The 19250-nt window shown below is 60.7% G+C and overlaps 2 protein-coding genes across 9 annotated transcripts in view; one reads left to right on the forward strand and one right to left on the reverse strand.

Moving 5' to 3' along the window:
* The first annotated feature begins 43 nt into the window (after window positions 1-43).
* On the forward strand, window positions 44-17171 carry POLG (DNA polymerase gamma, catalytic subunit). Of its 6 annotated transcripts, none has more exons than XR_010404835.1 (23): window positions 44-223; window positions 982-1760; window positions 4490-4685; window positions 5508-5672; window positions 5781-5927; window positions 6075-6154; window positions 6959-7141; window positions 7222-7376; window positions 7544-7670; window positions 8588-8824; window positions 9666-9783; window positions 9958-10050; window positions 10342-10449; window positions 11313-11473; window positions 12134-12187; window positions 12292-12409; window positions 12883-13018; window positions 13132-13378; window positions 14606-14640; window positions 14771-14939; window positions 15069-15277; window positions 16059-16219; window positions 16657-16868. XR_010404835.1 is itself a non-coding variant. In XM_045899418.3 (23 exons), exons 2-23 carry the CDS (start codon window positions 1141-1143, stop codon window positions 16713-16715), a joined length of 3666 nt encoding a protein of 1221 aa, XP_045755374.1. In that variant the 5' UTR covers window positions 46-223; window positions 982-1140; the 3' UTR covers window positions 16716-17171. The 6 variants fall into 6 exon arrangements, 5 of the variants coding, with proteins under 5 accessions (XP_064425969.1, XP_064425971.1, XP_064425970.1 ...); XM_045899418.3 differs by having other exon boundaries at window positions 46-223; window positions 14518-14640; window positions 16657-17171; XM_064569899.1 differs by lacking the exon at window positions 9958-10050 and having other exon boundaries at window positions 45-223; window positions 14518-14640; window positions 16657-17171.
* The window catches only part of FANCI (FA complementation group I), an 81716-nt gene continuing 79296 nt past the window's right edge, over window positions 16831-19250 (reverse strand). For all 3 annotated transcript variants that reach the window (XM_064569896.1, XM_064569898.1, XM_064569897.1), the window contains 3 exons: window positions 18476-18571; window positions 18093-18200; window positions 16831-17088 (listed from right to left, as the gene is read on the reverse strand). In XM_064569896.1, the coding sequence (XP_064425966.1) occupies window positions 17008-17088; window positions 18093-18200; window positions 18476-18571 (285 nt within the window). In that variant the 3' untranslated portion in view covers window positions 16831-17007. The remainder of the gene's footprint in view (window positions 17089-18092; window positions 18201-18475; window positions 18572-19250) is intronic.

The following is a 19250-nucleotide window of genomic DNA, read 5'->3' on the forward strand; positions in this document are numbered from 1 at the left end:
CTCGCGGCCCTCCTATTGGTAGCGCCGGGAGTCTCCCGCCTGCCTCTCGGGTAGCCGCGGGACGGAGCGGGGCGCAGACGGGAAGTTGCGGCTGCCAGCGAGGCGGACTGGGCGGGTGGAGGCCACACGCCACCCCGAGGCTGCGTAGGCCGCGCGGAGGGAGACGCCGCTCCGTCGGCCTGGGGTCGGGAGCCGCGGCCCGGGAAGCACCGGACGGACCGAGGTTTCCGGCGGGTTCGGCCCGGGGGCGGGGGGGGGGAGGCCGGGTCGCCGAGCGGCGGCGCGGCCCCTCCCTCTCCAGTCGGGGAGCGAGGCCCGGAGCTGGGCGGAGGCTCGTCCCAGGGCGCACCGCGGCGCCGCCGCCGGGCACGGGCACGGGCACCGGCGGGCGGCCGGGCGCCCTGGGCCGGCGGGGCCACGGCCCGCGCGTGGGTGGGGGCCCCGGGGGCCGGCGGCCCTCCCTGCGGGTTCGAATCCGGGGGCTGGCCCCTGGCGGCGCTAGGCCCTCGGGCCGCGCCGGTCGCGGTGCTGGCAGCCACCGTTTGGCGAGCGTTTGCCGCGGGTCGGTCGGGTGTCGCGACTTGTTCGCCCTGAGTCACCCGAACAGCGGTCCCGTGTGACAGAGTCCGTAACCCCATTTTACGGAGCAGGCGACTGGGGCCTTAGGGAGCTCGCCCAAGGTCACGCATCTCCTAACAGCCAGAGCCGGGATTCAAACCCGCCGCGTCCTCCTCCGGGACCGTCGCTCTTAACCACTGCCTCCTCTTCCCCCAAGTTCACTGATGCACCTGCTTGAACCTCAGTGTCCTCAGGAGGGGTATTGGCAGTTCCGGTGGTGGTTTGGGGCTTCACTGAGAAAATGTCCCTAAAAGCTCCTGGCACGCTGCCTGGGACGCAGTAAGTGCTCGAGGAGTGACGGCTCGTCACGAACACGTAACGCACATCTGAGAAATAACGCTTGATATCGTCTGTCTCCTTCAGGATTTGTGGGTGGAAGGCAGGCATGGTGAGACCCATTTCACTGACTGGAAAGCAGAGACAGGACGTGTCTCCCTCCACGTCTTTCGGCCAGTGAAGCAGCCAAGCTGGAGCCCAAAGCCAGGTGTCCTGACTCCCAGCGGGGGGCTCCCTGCACCAACCATGAGCCGCCTGCTCTGGAAGAGGGTGGCCGGCGCCACCACCGTCGGGCCAGGGCCGGTTCCAGCTCCGGGGCGCTGGGGCTCCAGCTGCGGCCCCGCCCCCGTCCCCAGCGACGGGCAGCCGCCGCCGCCGCCGCCGCAGGTGCCATCCTCGGAGGGCGGGCAGCAGCGGTACAACCCGTTGCACATCCAGATGCTCTCGAGAGGGCTTCACGAGCAAATCTTCGGGCGCGGCGCGGAGACGCCCGGCGAGGCCGCGGTGCGCCGCAGCGTCGAGCACCTGCAGGAGCACGGGCTCTGGGGGCAGCCGACCACGCCCTTGCCGGACGTGGAGCTGCGCCTGCCGCCCCTCTACGGGGGCAGCCTGGACCAGCACTTCCGCCTCCTGGCCCAGAAGCAGAGCCTGCCCTACCTGGAGGCGGCCAACTCGTTATTGCAGGCCCAGCTGCCCCCCCGGCCCCCGAGCTGGGCCTGGGCGGAGGGCTGGACCCGGTACGGCCCCGCGGGGGAGGCCGTACCCGTGGCCATCCCCGAGGAGCGGGCCCTGGTGTTCGACGTGGAGGTCTGCTTGGCAGAGGGAACTTGCCCCACATTGGCGGTGGCCATATCCCCCTCGGCCTGGTAAGTAGGGGCCTGGCTCAGGGGACTCAGCCCAGGTGGGGAGCCCAGCTTAATAGTTCGGGTCAGGGAACATTTACTGAGCTCCCCCTACGTGCCTTGCGGGTGCTTTTCTAGGGACTGCGGATTCCGTGGTGAACTGAAGTAGGCTTGACCCCAGCTTTCACAGAGCTTACTTTCTGGTGGGAAGATCCAGGCAGTGAACAAACACCCAAGCAAATGGCAGGTGGTGATAGGGGCTATTGGAGAACAACAGTAGCTTGCACTGGGGATCCTAGGGGAGACCACTGGAGGCCACCGTGATTCGGGGCCTTTCCCCCTCCCCTGATAGCTTCCTGAGAAGTTAGCCCAAGACATTTGAACAGTGTTTCTATTTGGGGACACTGTTGGTGATCGTGGGCAGGAGAAATCTCCCTTTTGCGGGACTGTCCCAGACGGTACAAGACATTCAGCGTCCCCAGCCGCTCCCTTAAATGCCAGACCCAGTATCCCTGCCACGTCGCCACACACTCCCACCCCGAGGTAGCAGGTTGAGAGACATTGCTTCCTGCCCCCAGCCTCCCAAACAGGCATCTTGGTCCCCAAAAGGTATATCCAAATCTCTCTCTCTCCTTTTTAAGTAACTTTCTAAGTGCTACCCACGTTTCTTTTTCAAACAATGATGGCAGTCCTGTTTCTCCCCTTTTTTATTCTTCATTCCAGGATTAAAATACTATTTACAACCCTAATGCTTTCAGGCATGGCCAGCACAAAAGTTAGCAGTTTCTTTATTCCTATTGGAAGCTACATCTTTGTAAAGAAAGCTGCGAAATGTTAAATATGCAGTTGAAAATGGTGAAAACATGGCTAAATAGATAAGGTAGGCATTAATGGCTGACAAGAGCACAACCAGATTCCGCATTGATTTAGTTCCAGTTGAGAACCTCAGTGCTTACTATGTGACTGGATGGTCCGAATAGAGGGAGTCCCGCCCCCCCATTGAGAAGAGACAGCAGGCTGTGGTGGCCGAAGGGAAATTAGGAAGCGAGTGACAAGAAAGACTTGCTTTTTGATCTCTCAGTCATTTTTGGCCATTTTACCTCAAGTCCCCTTTTCTCCCTCCTCCTCCTCCCTCTCCCTGTCTTCCCCATCCTCTCATCCTCATTCCGTTCCTGCCACTGGTCCTGGCAGCACTGCTCAGGAGTCCCTGCCGAGGCCTGGGCTCCCCCGAGGGCCTTCCTCCCGGAAGCCTGACCGGGGTGGGGGGTGGGGAGTGGGTGCGGGGATACCGGATGGGGCCCTCCGAGCAGTCCTATGGCTGTGTAACCTCACGTTCCAGGCCAGCCTGAAATTTCGGAGCAGGGGTGGGGGGGCGGGGGGTGCAGCATAGACATCCCACAGAGCAGCTTCCCAAAGGCTGTGGCTGAGGACTGTGGTCGTCACACTAGGGGGGGACGTCACACAGGTGCCAACGTTTGTCTAAGATTCACGGGACAGGTGTAGAGAGTTAATGGCATTGGCCTGAACCTTCTTGAACGTTCCAAGCGTGTTTGCATGTTGGCTTGTTTATCACAAACGTGTAGTAAGACGGTTCTGTGCAGCTACAGACCTGGATCTTGACACCAGTCTGGCCTTATTGCACCTGCAGTTCCTGCCGTCACCATAGCCTCAAACATTTGACATTTTCCAGCCTCTTCGGTTGTTTGTAAGGGCTCTGGAGGGGGAGGCGGTTGCAGCCTGAGCCCCCGAGTGTGTCGCCATCATTTGGAGTGTGAGTTAGACGTTAGCAGGTTTCAAATGAGGAACTGTTTTCTGCCGGGAGCCCCCTCCCCTGTGGAAACCACTGTTGTGTTTGTTGAAACTCTGGAGGCAAATGCCCCCCCCCCCCCCGCAGGGTTGCCCGGAAGCTCCTGCCCAGCTGCGGCGGCCACATGCGGCCTCGTCACTCCCCCTGATGCTGAGTGGCTCTTACCCTTTGGCGTCATCTGCGGTTCACTGTGGGCTTTTCCTCAGTGGCCATTTCCCCACCCTCATCCTCATGGATCTTGAGCGCCCTTCGGCCTTTTTCCGGAGTCGGGGTTAGGCGCCTGCAGGCAGCGCTCTTCCTCTGCCCTCCCGGCCCGCCCCAGCCCGTGGGTGGCCGGCCCCTCCAGGCCCGCGCTTGCCCTCGGCTCTCCCGGGGCGGCTCAGAGAGGCCCAGCACCTGTTCCAAGGTGCGTGATGTGCTCTTTGTCCTTCAGAATCTTTCCAGCCGTTCGATGATTCATCCTGTACATGTGCAGCATTTGTCTTTTTCTTTTTTTTTTGCCACTTTCAACCAGAAAAAAAAAAAACTTTCCACTTTGGATGCGGTTGTAATTGTCTGTCTCCCTTACTAGCGTTTTGAACACCTGCTGTTTGGTGCTTATAGACCCGAGGGGTAGACAGTGCCCGTAAACAGCCCAGACTGAACGCTGGACCCAGCAGACACCTTGGCGGGGTCCCGGCCGGGTGCCCGGGTAGGACACCCAGCGCCGTGGCGTTCCGCTCCCACTTTTACCTGTGGAAGGGAAAAGTAAAGGCGCTCTTGTGCCCTCCCTCGCCCGGGGCCCACCCGCTCTCCGGCTCTGTGAGGGTCGGGAGCACCCCCAGGTCTCGCTCGGTCCCAGCTGCTAGCGCGGGAGCCGGCTCGCGGCGGTAGGCGTGCGGCGGGTGTTGCGGAGCGGACGTGTGCCGCCTCTGTGCCGAGCCCGGCTGCCTCTCGCCTCCCTCAGGTATTCTTGGTGCAGCCGGCGGCTGGTGGAAGAGCGTTACTCTTGGACCAGCCAGCTGTCGCCGGCTGACCTCATTCCCCTGGAGGCCCCTGCCGCTGCCGGCGGCCCCACCCGGCGCGGTTGGCGGGAGCAGTTGGTGGTGGGGCACAACGTGTGCTTTGATCGAGCCCATATCAGGGAGCAGTACCTGATCCAGGTAAGGTTCCTGGGGCCAGTGTGGCTTCTGGCAGGGGGTGGCCTAAGAGCTGATCCCAGGGGCTAGGGAAGGCATTGCTTTTCCCGGTCCGCGTCGCCCTCGTCTCTGTAGCAGCTGCGGGGGCCCCCTGTTGACCGGTCCTGCCCCGCCCCTGGTCCCTGTGCCCAGCTGTTCATTCCCCAGGACTTGCCTGGTACAGGACCTGAGTTGTCAAGGAGTACTCCTACCCCTTCTCTCCGTGTGCAGTTTTAGAGCTTAGCGTGGGTCTGTGGAGGCTTTGAGCCGCACAGCCTGGGCTCACATCCTGCCCCAGCCAGAGACAAGCAGCGTAAGCACCTTCACGTCCCTGAGCCTCAGGTCCTTATTTGCAAAAAGGGGGAGCTAGCAGAAGCCACCTGGCAGGATTGCTGGGGAGGTTTGAACAGTGCATCCTCAAAACCACCCCAGCAGAAAGGCAGGCCAGAGGAGGGCAGCCTTGTTGACCTGAACAGGGCTACAGAGCTTGAGCGGCAGGGCTGGGGTGGAGGCCGAGCCCGGGAGCTCAGAAGGCCTTAATTTGGCCCCTGTGTTCCCAAGGCAGCCCTCGGAGCTGTTGCTGGATGCTGGGAAGGACTTGTGTGTTGGGATTGAGCCGGGCCTGTCCCTTCGAGGGTGGCTAGGATGTGGGAGGGTGAGCCTGTCACGGCCGGAGGGCTAAGCATAAGCAAGCCTGAGTCTTTAGTGTTGGATGGCCGTGTGATGAGAGGAGGCTGAGGTGGGGCTGGGGGGGTGACACCACTAAAGCAGTGCCGAGTGGCCTCAGCTCCAGCCTCTCCTCTTCAGGGCTCCCGCATGCGCTTCCTGGACACCATGAGCATGCACATGGCCATCTCAGGGCTCAGCGGCTTCCAGCGCAGTCTGTGGATGGCAGCCAAGCAGGGCAAGCGCAAGGCCCGGCACCCCACGCAGCGAGGCCAGAAGTCCCCACGCAAAGCCAATGGCCCAGTGGTGAGAGCTCACTGTGGGAGGCTGGAGGAGTGGGGCGCTTGGGACTGCCTTAATCAGCCTGCCTGTCCCGAGGCCGAGCTGATCTGGATCCCTTGCTGTGGCCCCCAGATCTCATCCTGGGACTGGCTGGACATCAGCAGTGTCAATAATCTGGCAGACGTGCACGGCCTCTATGTGGGGGGGCCTCCCTTAGAGAAGGAGCCTCGAGAACTGTTTGTCAAGGGTAGCATGAAGGACATCCGTGAGAACTTCCAGGTACAGTGCTGGAGAGGGGCTCTGGGGGGCTGGGCCGTGGCAGCCCCTAGCTGACCCCAGGGAGCATAGCTGCCCGACCTGACCCCGAGGCCCGGCGATGGCAGTGGGATGGCTGCCCACCCAGCGCCTTCCTGTCACCTGTGCCAGGACCTGATGCAGTACTGTGCCCAGGACGTGTGGGCCACCTATGAGGTCTTCCAGCAGCAGCTACCGCTCTTCTTGGAGAGGTGAGGGGAAGCCCCGATGGGAACCCCAGGGGATCCGCAGGGTCCTGGTACCTGGGTCCTCTTGTCAGAAGGTGGTGCCGGCTCTTTCTCAGCCTGCGGACCTTAGCCTTTCTGGGTTGAAAGAATGGAGCCATTGAGTGGAGTGGTGGCCACCTGGGTCCTGGACTCTGAGTTTCTACGGAGGCCCTGGAGGGGAGGGAGGGCTGTGCTGGAGTCTCATGTGCGTGGTCCTGGGTGATTCAGCACCCTCTCTGTACCCAGATCCTGAGCCCAGGGCTTCACATCCATCTTGGTCCTGGTTTGCTAGGGAGTTACTCTTACGGTGTGGCCAGTCACAAGCGTCATCTAGACCTGGTTCGTGTTGACTGTCCTACCTAACTCATTTGCTGTTGGGCAGGTCACTTGGTTTCTCTGAGCCTCAGTGTTTTTGTCTGAAGCGTACACAAAGAACACTTGAGCACCCCAGTTGTGAGGTTTGTCTGCGATCTAGCACAGTGCCTGGCACTTAGTCGTGACTCAGGAGATGACTCCTGTTTTCACTTTTACCTGTAACTGCCACGTTCCCCCTGAGGACAGGATGATACTGTAGCCACCTGGTAGATAAAGGAACTGAGGCTTAGAGAGGCGAAGCGCCTTACCCAGCGTCTCATGGCTCCGAAGGGCCCGAGCCCCTGGTCCGATGCCCGAGCTCCGCCACCTGTGTGGTCGGGTTGAGGCTCGCCAGACCGGCTCAGGGTTTGGGCCCAGGCCTTGCCTTCTGTGGCCATTTTTGACCACCCCGGTGTTTGCCCCCCTCTCCCCCAGGTGCCCCCACCCGGTGACTCTGGCTGGCATGCTGGAGATGGGGGTCTCCTACCTGCCCGTCAACCACAACTGGGAGCGGTACGTGGCGGAGGCGCAGAGCACGTATGCGGAGCTCCAGCGGGAGATGAAGAAGTCGCTGATGGAGCTGGCCAACGACGCCTGTCTGCTGTGCTTCGGACAGAGGCAGGCAGGCCTTGGGGGGTAGGGTCCCGGTGAGTACGGGCAGGCGTGGCCTTACCCGCCCCGGTGGCCTGGCTCTGTAGGTACAAGGAAGACCCCTGGCTCTGGGACCTGGAGTGGGACCTGCAAGAGTTTAAGCAGAAGAAGGCAAAGAAGGTGAAGAGGAAGGAGCCACCTGCAGCCAGCAAGTTGCCCATCGAGGGGGCTGGGGCCCCTGGGGATCCCGAGGATCAGGAAGGTGGGGAACATGGGCGGGAGGTGGGGCAGGGATGGTCCCTGGGAAGGTCCTGGGACCCAGGGGGCCGTTGGAAGGGGTCGCTCCGGCCTTCCAGAGATGGGTAGGCTGTGGGCAGGTCTTCCGGAGAGACCCTTCTGGTCCTGATGGTTCTGCCCCACCCTCTGCAGACCCTGGCCCCCCCAGTGAGGAGGAGGAGGTTCAGCGAGATGGCATGGCTCGCGCCTGCTTGGAGCACCTGAAGGGGACCGCAGAGGTCCTGCCCAAACGGCCCCAGCACCTTCCTGGACACCCTGGGTGAGCCCCAGCCCCTCATATATCCAGAGTCTACCCTTGTCCTCCCTTGTCCTGGGCCCCAGCACCGGGTGGTGTGGGGGCGGCCCTTGCTGACCTGCTGCCGTTCGCTCTGTCTTCCAGTCATTTGCTCACTTGAGCCCCGGCTCACTGGTCTCAATCAGTACAAGTGCACTGAGCGCCTGCTGTATGCTGGGCCTACCGCGGCCGCTTGGGGCACAGATAGGAACAGTTTCTTTCCTAGGAGGAGCTAGGCATGAAAACCACCCCGTGCAGCTGGTCTTTATATTCATGATGAGAAGGAAGAGTGAGCAGGGTTGAGGCAATACCTAACTCTGCCTGGAGAAATGAGGGAGGGCTTCCTTGAGGAGGGGATTTTTAATTCGAGCCTCACGGACTGGCAGAGAGGAGAAAATAGGGGCAGCCAGGGCGAATAGCAGGGTGCAGATTTGGCACTTCCAGGACCCTGAGAGGGTGGTCTCAAGTTGGGTGCTTTACTTGCCTCATCTTCGGGTTGGCCGTGGTGAACAGCGTGTGAGAGAGGGGGCTGTGAAGGCCCTGGTGTGTCCCTGGAGCAGCGGTGGGGCAGATCGGCTGTCTCCTCTGGCCAGTTACCCTGTACGGAGTGGGGCTTGGGAAGGAGCCCAGTGCTGCGCCATCCCTGTGGGCCCTGGCTTCTGACTAGTCCGGTGGGCCTGACCTAGGATCTTCCTTTTCAGATACTTGCATTATTCTAGGGGACTTCATGGGGGTCATGGGTGTACCCCCAGAGGGAGGAGACTGTGACTATAGGCTGAGGTCACCAGAAAGCCTCGGGGCTTTGAAGGGGGGGGTGAGGTCACAGGAGAGGGAGCCTGGCTTGCTGTCACATGCTGGCCTCCCCCCACCACGTAACACTGCTCTCCTCTGGCGGGGCGTAGGTGGTACCGGAAGCTCTGCCCCCGGCTAGATGACCCTGCGTGGACCCCGGGCCCCAGCCTCCTCAGCCTGCAGATGCGGGTCACTCCGAAACTCATGGCGATGACCTGGGATGGCTTCCCTCTGCACTACTCGGAGCGGCATGGCTGGGGCTACCTGGTGCCCGGGCGGCAGGACAACCTGGCCCAGGCGCCCGCGGAAACTGCCCCGGCCTCGGCTGGGGCGGCCTGCCCCTCCAGGTCAGGCTCAGGCTCAGGCTCAGGGGAGGAAAGGGTGGGGTCTAGGGACCCCCTCCGCTTGGTGCCGAGAACCCAGGCCCGGCTCCGGCCAGTGGGACGAGCCGGGGTCTGAGAGTCTGGGTGTGAGTCCTTTCTTCCACGGCTGCCCTTCCCTGTGGGGCACGAGCCCCGCGGCGGCTTGGAGGCCTGAGGCCCTGCCCCTGGGGCCGATGGCTCGGCTCCCTTCTCGGGAGCGTGCGGGACGGGGGCTACTGGGAGCAGCAGGGGGGATGGGCCGTGTTCCTTTGTGTGGAGCTTATTGGGCGCTGGTCCTACTCTGAGATCCGAAACCTTTCGCAGCGCTCCCTCGTGTGTTCGCGGAGAGAGTGGTTATCCACATGGGGCAGTTGGCAAAGTAAAGGCCTAGGGCAGTGCTTTGACTTGTCTGAGATCCTAAACCCCGAGCTCTGGGCAGGCGGGTGTTGGGGACAAGCCATGGCACCTGACGTGGCCCAGGTTGGGAGGCCCAGCTCTGTGGGGGCCCTTGGGACAAAGGGGGGGGCGGGGGCCAGCGGGGGCGGCCCCTCCGCCCCCAGAGCTTTTGCAGGGGAGGCGGCAGCTGCGAGCTGGCGAGGAGCTCAGGTTTGGGTCAGACCAGCCCTCGCACCCTCGCCTGCCACCGGCGTGTTGTGCTCTGCTTGCCATTTGTCACTCGCTGTCTGAAAACCCGGGGGAGCGCTGTGGCCTTTGCCTCCGAGCGGGTGCTGAGGCCTAAGCAAAGGGACTTGCGGGAGGCCCGGCGGGCCGCCTGGCGCGGAGCGGGCCCCCGGTGACCAGGCTGCTCCTGCTGTTCTCTGCCCAGAGCCATCGAGTCCCTGCACAGGAGGCACTGTCTGGAACAGGGGAAGCAGCAGCCGGAGCAGCCCGCGGGCCTGGCGGAGGAGTTCCTGCTCACCGACGGCGGCGCCATGTGGCAAACGGTGAGGGCGGCCCCGAACCTGGGCTCTGGAGTCCTGCTCCCTCCCAAGGACGGGCGGCCTCGGGTGGGGGCGGCGCCCCGGGCCGGGAGTGGGGAGGGGGCGGCAGGGGGCACTGGGTGGCTCGCCCCGGGCTGGCCCCCCGGCTTCACTTCCTGGGCACGTGGGCCCATCCAGGTGGAAGAACTGGGCTGCCTGGAGGCCGAGGCGGAGGCGGAGGCCAGGGCGGAGCGCTGCGGAGCGGCAGTCCCCCGTCAGCCCCCGGCTCTGGTGAGCGGGGCTTCTGCTCTCGGGTGGCTGGGCGGGCGCTGGGTGGCAGGGCTCTGCTCTTGTGCCCAAGTAGCTCTCCCCCCGCCAGACAGTTCCCAGGGTCCCGGGGACGAGGGGTGGGGAGACGCTGCCCTGCCCTTGGGTGGCCCCGCGTTTGTTGGAGGCCAAGGAGGGTGCCGTTTCTCAGCTCGCCGTTGGCTGCCTCAGGCCCTTTTCCCATGCCCTACCCCGTGGCCCTCGCCGAATGCAGGTGCTGGAGCAGGGCCTCATCTAGGTGTGTGGCCCCCACAGACTGCCGCTGGTGACCCCAAAGCCAGCCAGCCAGCCTATCACCATGGCAACGGACCTTACAATGACGTGGACGTCCCCGGCTGCTGGTTCTTCAAGCTGCCTCACAAGGTGTGTGTCCTGGTTCACGCCTGTCCCGCGCTGCCCTCACGGTGGCCGGGGCCCCAGGTCCCCGGGTCCCCGGAGTGACTCAGCCCAGAAGTGCCCTTGCGCAGGAACGATACGCCCGTGGTGGGGCAGGGCGTGGTTCCAGACAGTTCCCCATCTCCGAGTCTTTGCCCCCTGAAAGTTTGGTGGCGAGGGGCGTGGTGGTGCGATTAAATGACCAGGCCTGTCAGGTGTCTGTCACCATGTGTGTTACGTGATGGGTTCTGACCGATGGCAGTCGGTTACCCGGGTCCACCTCAGTTCAGGAGCCGATGATCTTCCTGCTGACGTGTCCTCGGGAGGTCACCAGTTGCCTGGGGCTTTGGCACCGTGCTTGTCGCCCACCTCACTTCATCCCCTCACCGAGGCGTCTTAGCATCACGTCAGCGCAGGAAGGGCGGAGACCGTACATGAGATGTTTTGAGAGACAGAAGCCACTTTTGCGGAACTTTTATTGCAGTTTATTGTTACACTTCAGTTTCATTAGGTATTTCCCACCACCCGCTGTGCGTAATTTATGTTTTATCATAAACACATTCGCGTAGGAAAACCGAGCACGTGTGGGTCAGCACTCTGTGGTCTGAGGCATCTGCTGGGGATCTTGGAACGCACCCCACAGACCAGGAGGGACGGCTGCCTTGCGGAGGGAGCCGGGCGTGTTTGCGCGCCTGTCTGCGCGTGCGTGCTGCCCTCGGGTCTGCCCCGGACTGCTCTGCTCGAGCTTCTGGGCTCAGTGGTGGGCAGAGCTGAGGTGCACAGGGCTCGATGGGTTCCCTCGTCAGGGGTCTGCCGCCAGCTTCCAGCCCCTACTTCCTCTGCCCTTTCAGGATGGTGGCAACTACAATGTGGGCAGCCCCTTCGCCAAGGATTTCTTGCCCAAGATGGAGGATGGCACCCTGCAGGCCGGCCCGGGAGGCGCCAGTGGGCCCCGTGCCTTGGAAATCAACAAGATGATTTCTTTCTGGAGGAATGCCCATAAGCGAATCAGGTGGGCCACCGTGGGAGGGCGCGGACATGTCGTCTGTGCCCTGGCCAGGTTATGGCAGCCCTGAGACCCCCTTCTCCCACCTCCCACCCAGGGGCCCCAACACCCCGCCCCATGCTGCCCTGGAGGGACAGCCCAGCTGCAGTCTCGGGCTCAGCTGCTCATGGTTCTTGAGCCGTATGACTGCGGGCAAGTCCCTTTTCTTCCTAGCCTCAGCTTCTGGGGTTCTGTAGAAAGGGGCGTGGTAGGGCCTGGAGGGCGGAGCTGCTGGAGCCTTGGATGTGGCCGAGGAGCGTGGAGGGCAGCTGGCCCGGGACCCGAGGCTGACGATGGCGGAGGGCTGCCCCGCTGCCCTGGCTGCTGAGGTCCGCCCCAAGCGTGGCCGAGGCGCTCGTGGCCGAGGCTGGACTCCTCCCAGACACTCTGGGTTAGGGCAGAAGCTATGTGGGAGGCCTGGCCGGTTCTCCGATGGCGTTCGTATGCTCCTGGCTGGTAGATGCTAGGGCCCCAGGCCTTGGCCATGTTACGGCCCACCCTGAATGAAGTCAGTGGGAAGAGGGTGAGGCGGGTCCGGGACGGGGCGCAGTAGCCCCCAAAGCTGGGCGTGGGGGTGGATTCTGCTTCTTGGGTCTGTCCTAAGCCTCAGCCCCTCCGTCCACACAGCTCCCAGATGGTGGTGTGGCTGCCCAGGTCGGCTCTGCCCCGTGCTGTGACCAGGTACGGCCTGCCAAGTGGTTGTGGGGACAGGGGAACTGAGGGGGGCGGAGGACCTTAGGAGCACAGCAAGCTGCCGAGACTCCTGCTCTCCCCCACCCTGCCAGGCACCCCAACTACGACGACGAAGGCCGCTATGGGGCCATCTTGCCTCAGGTGGTGACCGCCGGCACCATCACCCGCCGGGCTGTGGAGCCCACGTGGCTGACCGCCAGCAACGCCCGGGTACGTGCCCTCTGCACCGCGGGTCCCTGCTCTTCCTCTCCTGCGTCTCTCAGAAACCGGGGCGCAGAGGGCGCTCAGCGAGGAGCGTGAAAAGGAGCGTAAGGTCTGGGGCGGGCAGGACTCCGGTTCGGATCTAGCTCCGCAGCTCTTCGGTTCCTTCCGCAAACTTGACCCGAGCCCCTCCTCGTAGCCAGACGCTGACGAGGCGTGATGTGTGCAGTTGTGGTGGAGTGGAGGTGGGGCCCCGGGGGTCAGGCCGGGCGTGGAGGGAGGGGTTCCTGACCTGTCACCCCCCACTGCTAGGCGGCCGTCCCGGCCACACGTGGGAGTGGAGTTTGGGGCAGCTCTTGGCATTTCCTGAAAGCAGCCCCTCAGGAAAGGCCCAGCGTCCTCAGCCAAGCCTGGCTGCACGACTGGGGTGGGAGGAGTCTCACTGGGGCGTCTGGGTAGGGCCTGACCTCCGTCTTCTGCAGCCTGACCGAGTGGGCAGCGAGTTGAAGGCCATGGTGCAGGCCCCGCCTGGCTACGTGCTCGTGGGCGCCGACGTGGACTCGCAGGAGCTGTGGATTGCCGCTGTGCTCGGAGACGCCCACTTCGCCGGCATGCACGGTGAGCGGGAGCCAGGCCGGGCCAGAGCCGAGGCGGCCGCGTTGCCGGCAGGACGTTTCCAAGCCGCCTTTCTCACACCTGCCTCCCTCCGCAACCCCGCCCGCCCCCCCCAGGCTGCACGGCCTTTGGCTGGATGACACTGCAGGGCAGGAAGAGCAGGGGCACCGACCTACACAGTAAGACTGCCGCGACCGTGGGCATCAGCCGGGAGCACGCCAAGATCTTCAACTACGGCCGCATCTACGGGGCGGGGCAGCCCTTCGCTGAGCGCCTGCTAATGCAGTTCAACCATCGGCTCAGCCAGCAGGAGGCAGCCGAGAAGGCCCAGCAGATGTACGCCGTCACCAAGGGCCTTCGCCGGTGAGGGGCCCTCCTGCATCCACTCACCCCCAGGGCCTTAGGCCTGCTCTGCTCCCCTTTCCCGCCCTCATCCCGTTTCCCTTTCCGCATTACCTGAGCCCTCTCTCGGCCCTTCTCCCGGCCTCTGGCCTGGCTGCAGGATGGTTGGCTCTGGGGTTGTGACGTTTGCGTATTGAATAACCTCGAACAGTTTTCGTCAGCGTTAAGGCTGGATTTTTGTGTTGCTACCAAGCGGTAACACGTTCGCAGCTGCGGTACAGAACGAACAGCGGTGTGGGGTGTGAGCTCCCATGCCTCCCGGGAGCAAGTGCGGGAAGCGGGCGGGGGCGGCAGGCTGCGGAGCCCTGGCGGCTGCAGCTTGTTTCCAGCGGCGGTCCCACCTCGTGTGCGCTCAGGGTCTTGGCGGGCTCCCGGGAGGGCTCCAGAAGCAAGGGTGAGGGAGGAGAGGGGCGTTTCCACCTCCCATAGGTGCACTCTACTGGGGCCACATGTAGCTAGCGGGCCCCCCGGGGAGAGGCTGAAGGGTAAGCAAGTGATGGTGCAGGGGTGCAGCTGTGTGCTGGGGTGGGCGGGGAGCAGAGCGGTGATGACACGGGAGTTCGGGCCTTAGCTGAGACCTTTGAAGGCATCCCATGGGGGTCTGGACCGAGGGCACGGGGGGAGGGGAAGCCCCGGGGCAGCTCTGGCCTGGTGTTGGAGGGCGGGGGGACCTGAGGTGGTCAGCCTGGCCTGGCTCTACGTCGTCTTCTCCAAGTGCCCTTTTCCTTTCACGGAGTATCCCATTGCCTCCTGTCCCTCCCTTCTGGGGTCGGAGCCCTTGTGCCTCCTGAAGTAAAACATGACGCCGGGGAGTCACCGGGCAGTTCCGTGTCTGTGGCACGAGGACACTGGTGAACAGTGCTGGCTTCTGTGTTGGACTTGGTCCCTCACTGGGCTATCACGGCGCAGCCCACAGAAGCCTGGGTTCCCGTCTGGCTTCACCTCTTCCTGGCACGTCACTTACCCCCTCTCAGCCTGTCTCCCACTCTGAGGTAGAGCCTGTGCGGGTAGGCATGAGCCCCGGTACCCGGGGACGCTGGAGCCCGGCGCTAGGCACACAGGCACTCCCACGGGAATGATGGTGGCGACACTGCCCCCAGGTATCGGCTGTCGGATGAGGGCGAGTGGCTCGTGAGGGAGTTGGACCTCCCCGTGGACAGGACTAAAGATGGCTGGGTTTCCCTGCAGGATCTGCGCAAGATCCAGAGAGAAGCTTCGAGGAAGTAAGAACCTGTGTATTACGGATGGAGGGAGGGTCCGGGCTGGCCCCGGGAGAGCTGGGATGCCGTTTGTAGCTCTGAGACGCTGAAAGGCAAAGCTTGCCCCCCGCCCCTTTTCTGTCTTGGTGCCCAGGTCACGCTGGAAGAAGTGGGAGGTGGTTGCCGAACGAGCGTGGATGGGGGGCACAGAGTCCGAAATGTTCAATAAGCTGGAGAGCATTGCCATGTCTGACACCCCGCGTACCCCAGTGCTGGGCTGCCGCATCAGCCGGGCCCTGGAGCCCTCGGCTGTCCGGGGGGAGGTAGCTCGCTGTCCTTGGGAGTCTGGGGAGAGGGGTCACAGGGAGGGGTGAGGCTCCCGTGCCACCTCCCCACCACGGTGAGCTGGGCTGTGGCAGAACCCCTCTGACCTGCGGCCCCTGTTCCTCCAGTTCATGACCAGCCGGGTGAACTGGGTGGTGCAGAGTTCTGCCGTGGACTATTTACACCTCATGCTCGTGGCCATGAAGTGGCTTTTTGAGGAGTTTGCCATTGACGGGCGCTTCTGCATCAGCATCCATGATGAGGTCCGCTACCTGGTGCGGGAGGACGACCGCTACCGCGCAGCCCTGGCCCTGCAGATCACCAACCTCCTGACCAGGTACGCGGGGCCCGGGGCCGCCCCGCTGCGGGCTTTCCTGGGCCGAGCACGCTCTGTGCACTGGCCTCTCCCTAGCGATGAAGGTTTCCGTTTTTATCTGTAGTTGGAACAAAAAACGGTCCTAAAAAGATTGGCCTCAACTTTTAAGTGAGATTTTTTGGGTTTGAAAAGACTGTAAAGCCAGACTAGATCATGGAGGTAGTGAGGTCAGGGAGGTGTTCCAAGAGCAGCTGCCATTGTGGGCTCCTCTAGACACACACCTTTGTTTTGAAAAGCAAACGACAGAAAGCTTTTCTCAGTTCCTGCAAAATTAAGATGTTTTTCCTTCTGCGCCAAAAGTTTGTAATTCCTCATTCACAATGCTTTCTGGCGGTAGGCTGAAACTCAGACGTGGCTTAAAAAATATTTTCTATGTTGAGCTATATTTTCTTGTAAGATTCCTAGTTTACATGGTTGAATTCAGTAATTATAGTTCCATGTCCGTCTGCCATTCGGAACTAGCTGGGAAGCAGCTCTGTCCTAAGGGGTAGATCACGTACCCGGTACTTAACACTGTCTCCACAGCCCTCTCTAACTTCCCCAGGGGGTCATGCCTGACTGAGCTGACAGAGGCCTCGTGTATTTGAATATTGAGTGGCTCAAGAAAGGCTTTTTTTTTTTTTTTTACACCAATAAAGCAGGCTGAACTTTGTGGGGGAAAGGTGTGTTTCGAACCCCTAACTGCATGGCGGTCTGTCGGGGGGAGGGGCCGGGCCTGAGAGGAGTCGGGTCTCTCTTGCAGGTGCATGTTTGCCTACAAGCTGGGTCTGAATGACCTGCCCCAGTCAGTCGCCTTTTTCAGCACAGTCGATATTGACCAGTGCCTCAGGAAGGAAGTGACCATGGATTGTAAAACCCCTTCCAACCCAACTGGGATGGAAAGGAGATACGGGATTCCCCAGGGTGAGTTCATTACGTGTAGATTGTAAGGTGGACTTGAAAGTAGTTTCGGACCACAAGAGGCTTGTGACAGCCGCTGCGGGCTGGTTCCGGTGGCTAATGTGCCCCGAGCCCAAAGTGAACGAGATGTTCACAGTACAGGAAGAAAGACACCAGAACTCCTATTTCTGGTGTGGTTGAAGAGGGAGTATTTATTTTAAGAAGAATTCTTGTATAAGGTCAAAGTGCATTCTTAGGTACAAACAACTGTGCTTTGAATACCAAACAAGTAAAACAGAAAGATACATTTAAAAAGAAAAAAGCTGAGACAAACTTACTTTATACAGAAAGACAGCAGACCCTCCCAAACAGCACCTCCCCATCCCTGGCAGTTGCCCTGCGTTCCTCCCCGCTCCTTGCTGGCTCCTGGGCACCGCTAACCACTCTGCACGCTCTTTCAGGTGAAGCGCTGGATATTTACCAGATAATTGAACTCACCAAAGGCTCCTTGGAACCGTGAAGCCAGCCTGGACCGTAGCTCTGCCTGCAGGCCCCGGATTTGCTCCCGTGGAGCTCGGTCGGGGCGGCGCAGGCTCCCACACTCAGGCTCGCAGCTGTGCTTTTTGCAAAAGGGCTTGCGGGAGGCCAACCCTCTTCAGTAGCAGGACCTGCCAAGAACGACGGCCTCCGAGGGAAGGTGCAGTGGAGTTCAGCGGGTTCAGAGCCAAGCTGCCAACAGCGGTGCAGGCGCTAGGACAAGGGGGCACTGTTGCTTGTCGGGTCAAAAGAAAGCAGAAGCCCCAAAGTTCACATTAACTCAGGCATTTCATTTCTTTTTTCCTTTTCTTCTTGGCTGGTTCTTTGTTCTGTCCCTCGTGCTCTGATGCAGTGCCCTAGCGGGGGAGAGAAGTAACGCTCCAATGTGATAAGCCTGCTCAGAGGTAGTGGAAATAAAAACAAAAATCCTTTATCTTCTCATCAAAGCCTGTGGTAGTCCTGCTTTCTCCTCCTTCCCACTCCTAGGAGGTGGTTCTGTCTGTGGAAGAAAAGGGAGGCCTCCCAAGGGGCCGAGCAGCCAGCGCTGAGGCCCTTCCTTGGGGCAGAGGCAGGGGGTGAGAGGACAGGCGCCTCTGTGCCCTCTGTGAGCCCCCTGCCAGCTCGGTGACGGGACCGGGCAAAGGACGGCCTAGAATGGGAGCTTCACACTTTTGAGAAGCCAGAAATGAGGATGTCTTAGTAAACTTCCATCTTGGACACAGCTGAGCTGCTGAAGCGTCTGGGAGCTCCCTGGGTGGTCGCAGAGCACACCCCAACTACAGGGCACAGGAGGCCGGGGAGCGGTGCGGGGGAGGGGGGCGGACAGTGGAGGAAGCCACATGCGAGCCAGGTGGCCGCACGGAGAGAGCTTTCACCAACTAGTCATTTTCTCATGGTTCAAAAGGGCACGGGGAAGACCCAAACTGAGAACTTGTGTCCTCACCCCCTTTCTGGAAAGGTCTACCCCACATGGCAGCCATGTGGGTAATCGTGTGGTCTAAAATCTAGAGGCCTAGGGTTCTAGAGGGGAGGGGGGTGGGAGGATGGGTTGGCCTGGTGGTGGGTATTGAGGAGGGCACATTCTGCATGGAGCACTGGGTGTTATGCACAAACAATGAATCATGGAACACTTCATCTAAAACTAATGATGTAATGTATGGGGATTAACATAAGAATAAAAATAAATAAAATCTAGAGGCCTTAGTCTCAGCCGTGCCTGACTCCCGGCCTGACCTCCTTAGCTTTTCGGGGGGGGGGGGGCGGCTCCCCGCACTACTCTGTGCTGCTCCCGGCGAGGCTGCCCCCAACCAGTCAGAAGGGCAGCCGGCTTCCCATGCTCCGGTCGGAAGCAGGCACTGACCTCTTCGTGTTCGTCGTCCTCATCCTCTCGAAGAACCATGTCCAGGATGTTTCCTTTGATCTTGAAATCTCGTGAGGTGCTGAGCTTCATGTGCTGCATCAGGTTCACCTACGACAGAATTGTAGGCGTGGGCACATTCTCTGGCTAGAAGAGGTCCCATCAGGGACAGCCTCAACTGCTTTTGACAGACCCTTCAGTTCTTTAAAGCACGCACACGCACTTGACCTGTTTTTCCATAGTTCCTACGTGATGTCTGAACTCAGGCCATCAGATCACAAAGAGCGGAAAGGGTCCTAGTTTCTTCCCCACGGCCCTGTGCGGCTTCAGTGTGCCATGGCCCCTCCCAGGTAAAAAATTGGTAGAAAAGAACAGCGTGTGTTTACCTTGGACTTCTTTGAAAGGTGGATGAGGAATTTTTCATACTGTTCAATGGCGAAGATGAGATTAGGGATTGGCTTGGTTTCTCGAAGAACTCTGGCCTACAGGGCAAAGAAGAGAAGACCTCAACTCCAGGTTCGGAGGTTTCTGAAGTTGTCCTCCAAAGCAGTCAGTAGCAGAACTGCTCTGGGCTTGGCAGGAAAAAGCTAGTCTGTCTGCCAGTCAAATGCAGGATTCCTTATGTTCTGGTAATCTAAGATTTCTGGCAGTTAAATCTCATCAAAGGATGGTAAAGACAGCACTGAATCCTCCTGTTGAGAATTCCTCTGTATTCACCGTTCCGCAGACTGGCTGAAAGAAGGGCTACTTGTAGAAATCCAGTTGCCGCCCTAACCTGACTGATACTCGAACACTGGAAGCTCACTCTGCACCAGCTCTGTCTCCCCCTTCTGGCCTATGTGACCTTCTCACTGTTGGGATTCTTTCTCCCAGTCGGACTCTAATTCCTAAGTCCTCCCAAACAAACTATATACAATCGATGTTTTTTGTTTTGTTTTTTTAATAAAGGCCACAAATGAGGATGTGATGGGAACATTACCTTGGAGATAATTCTGTATCTGAACATTTACCTTTGTATTTTTCTCATGCCTGTGTCCTACGATATAATGCACTATAAAACCCATTTAGCCAGTCCACTTGATGGGCATCTTGGTTTTTCCAGTACTTCGCTTTTACAAACAACATTGCTTAAGACTGTCCTGTACGTGGGCCTTTAGTCTC

The sequence above is a fragment of the Mirounga angustirostris genome, unplaced genomic scaffold (genome assembly GCF_029215605.1).
Source record: "Mirounga angustirostris isolate CCGP_5_RB_7025 unplaced genomic scaffold, mMirAng1.0.hap1 SCAF_9, whole genome shotgun sequence".
NCBI classification, from domain to species: Eukaryota; Metazoa; Chordata; class Mammalia; order Carnivora; family Phocidae; genus Mirounga; species Mirounga angustirostris.

Coding starts and splice junctions, on each gene's coding strand:
- POLG (XM_045899418.3), top strand. CDS start 1,141: ATGAGCCGCCTGCTCTGGAAGAGGGTGGCCGGCGCCACCACCGTCGGG. Junction 4,686..5,507: donor GGGAGCAGTACCTGATCCAG/GTAAGGTTCCTG, acceptor TCTCCTCTTCAG/GGCTCCCGCATGCGCTTCCT. Junction 7,671..8,587: donor CACCTTCCTGGACACCCTGG/GTGAGCCCCAGC, acceptor GGCGGGGCGTAG/GTGGTACCGGAAGCTCTGCC.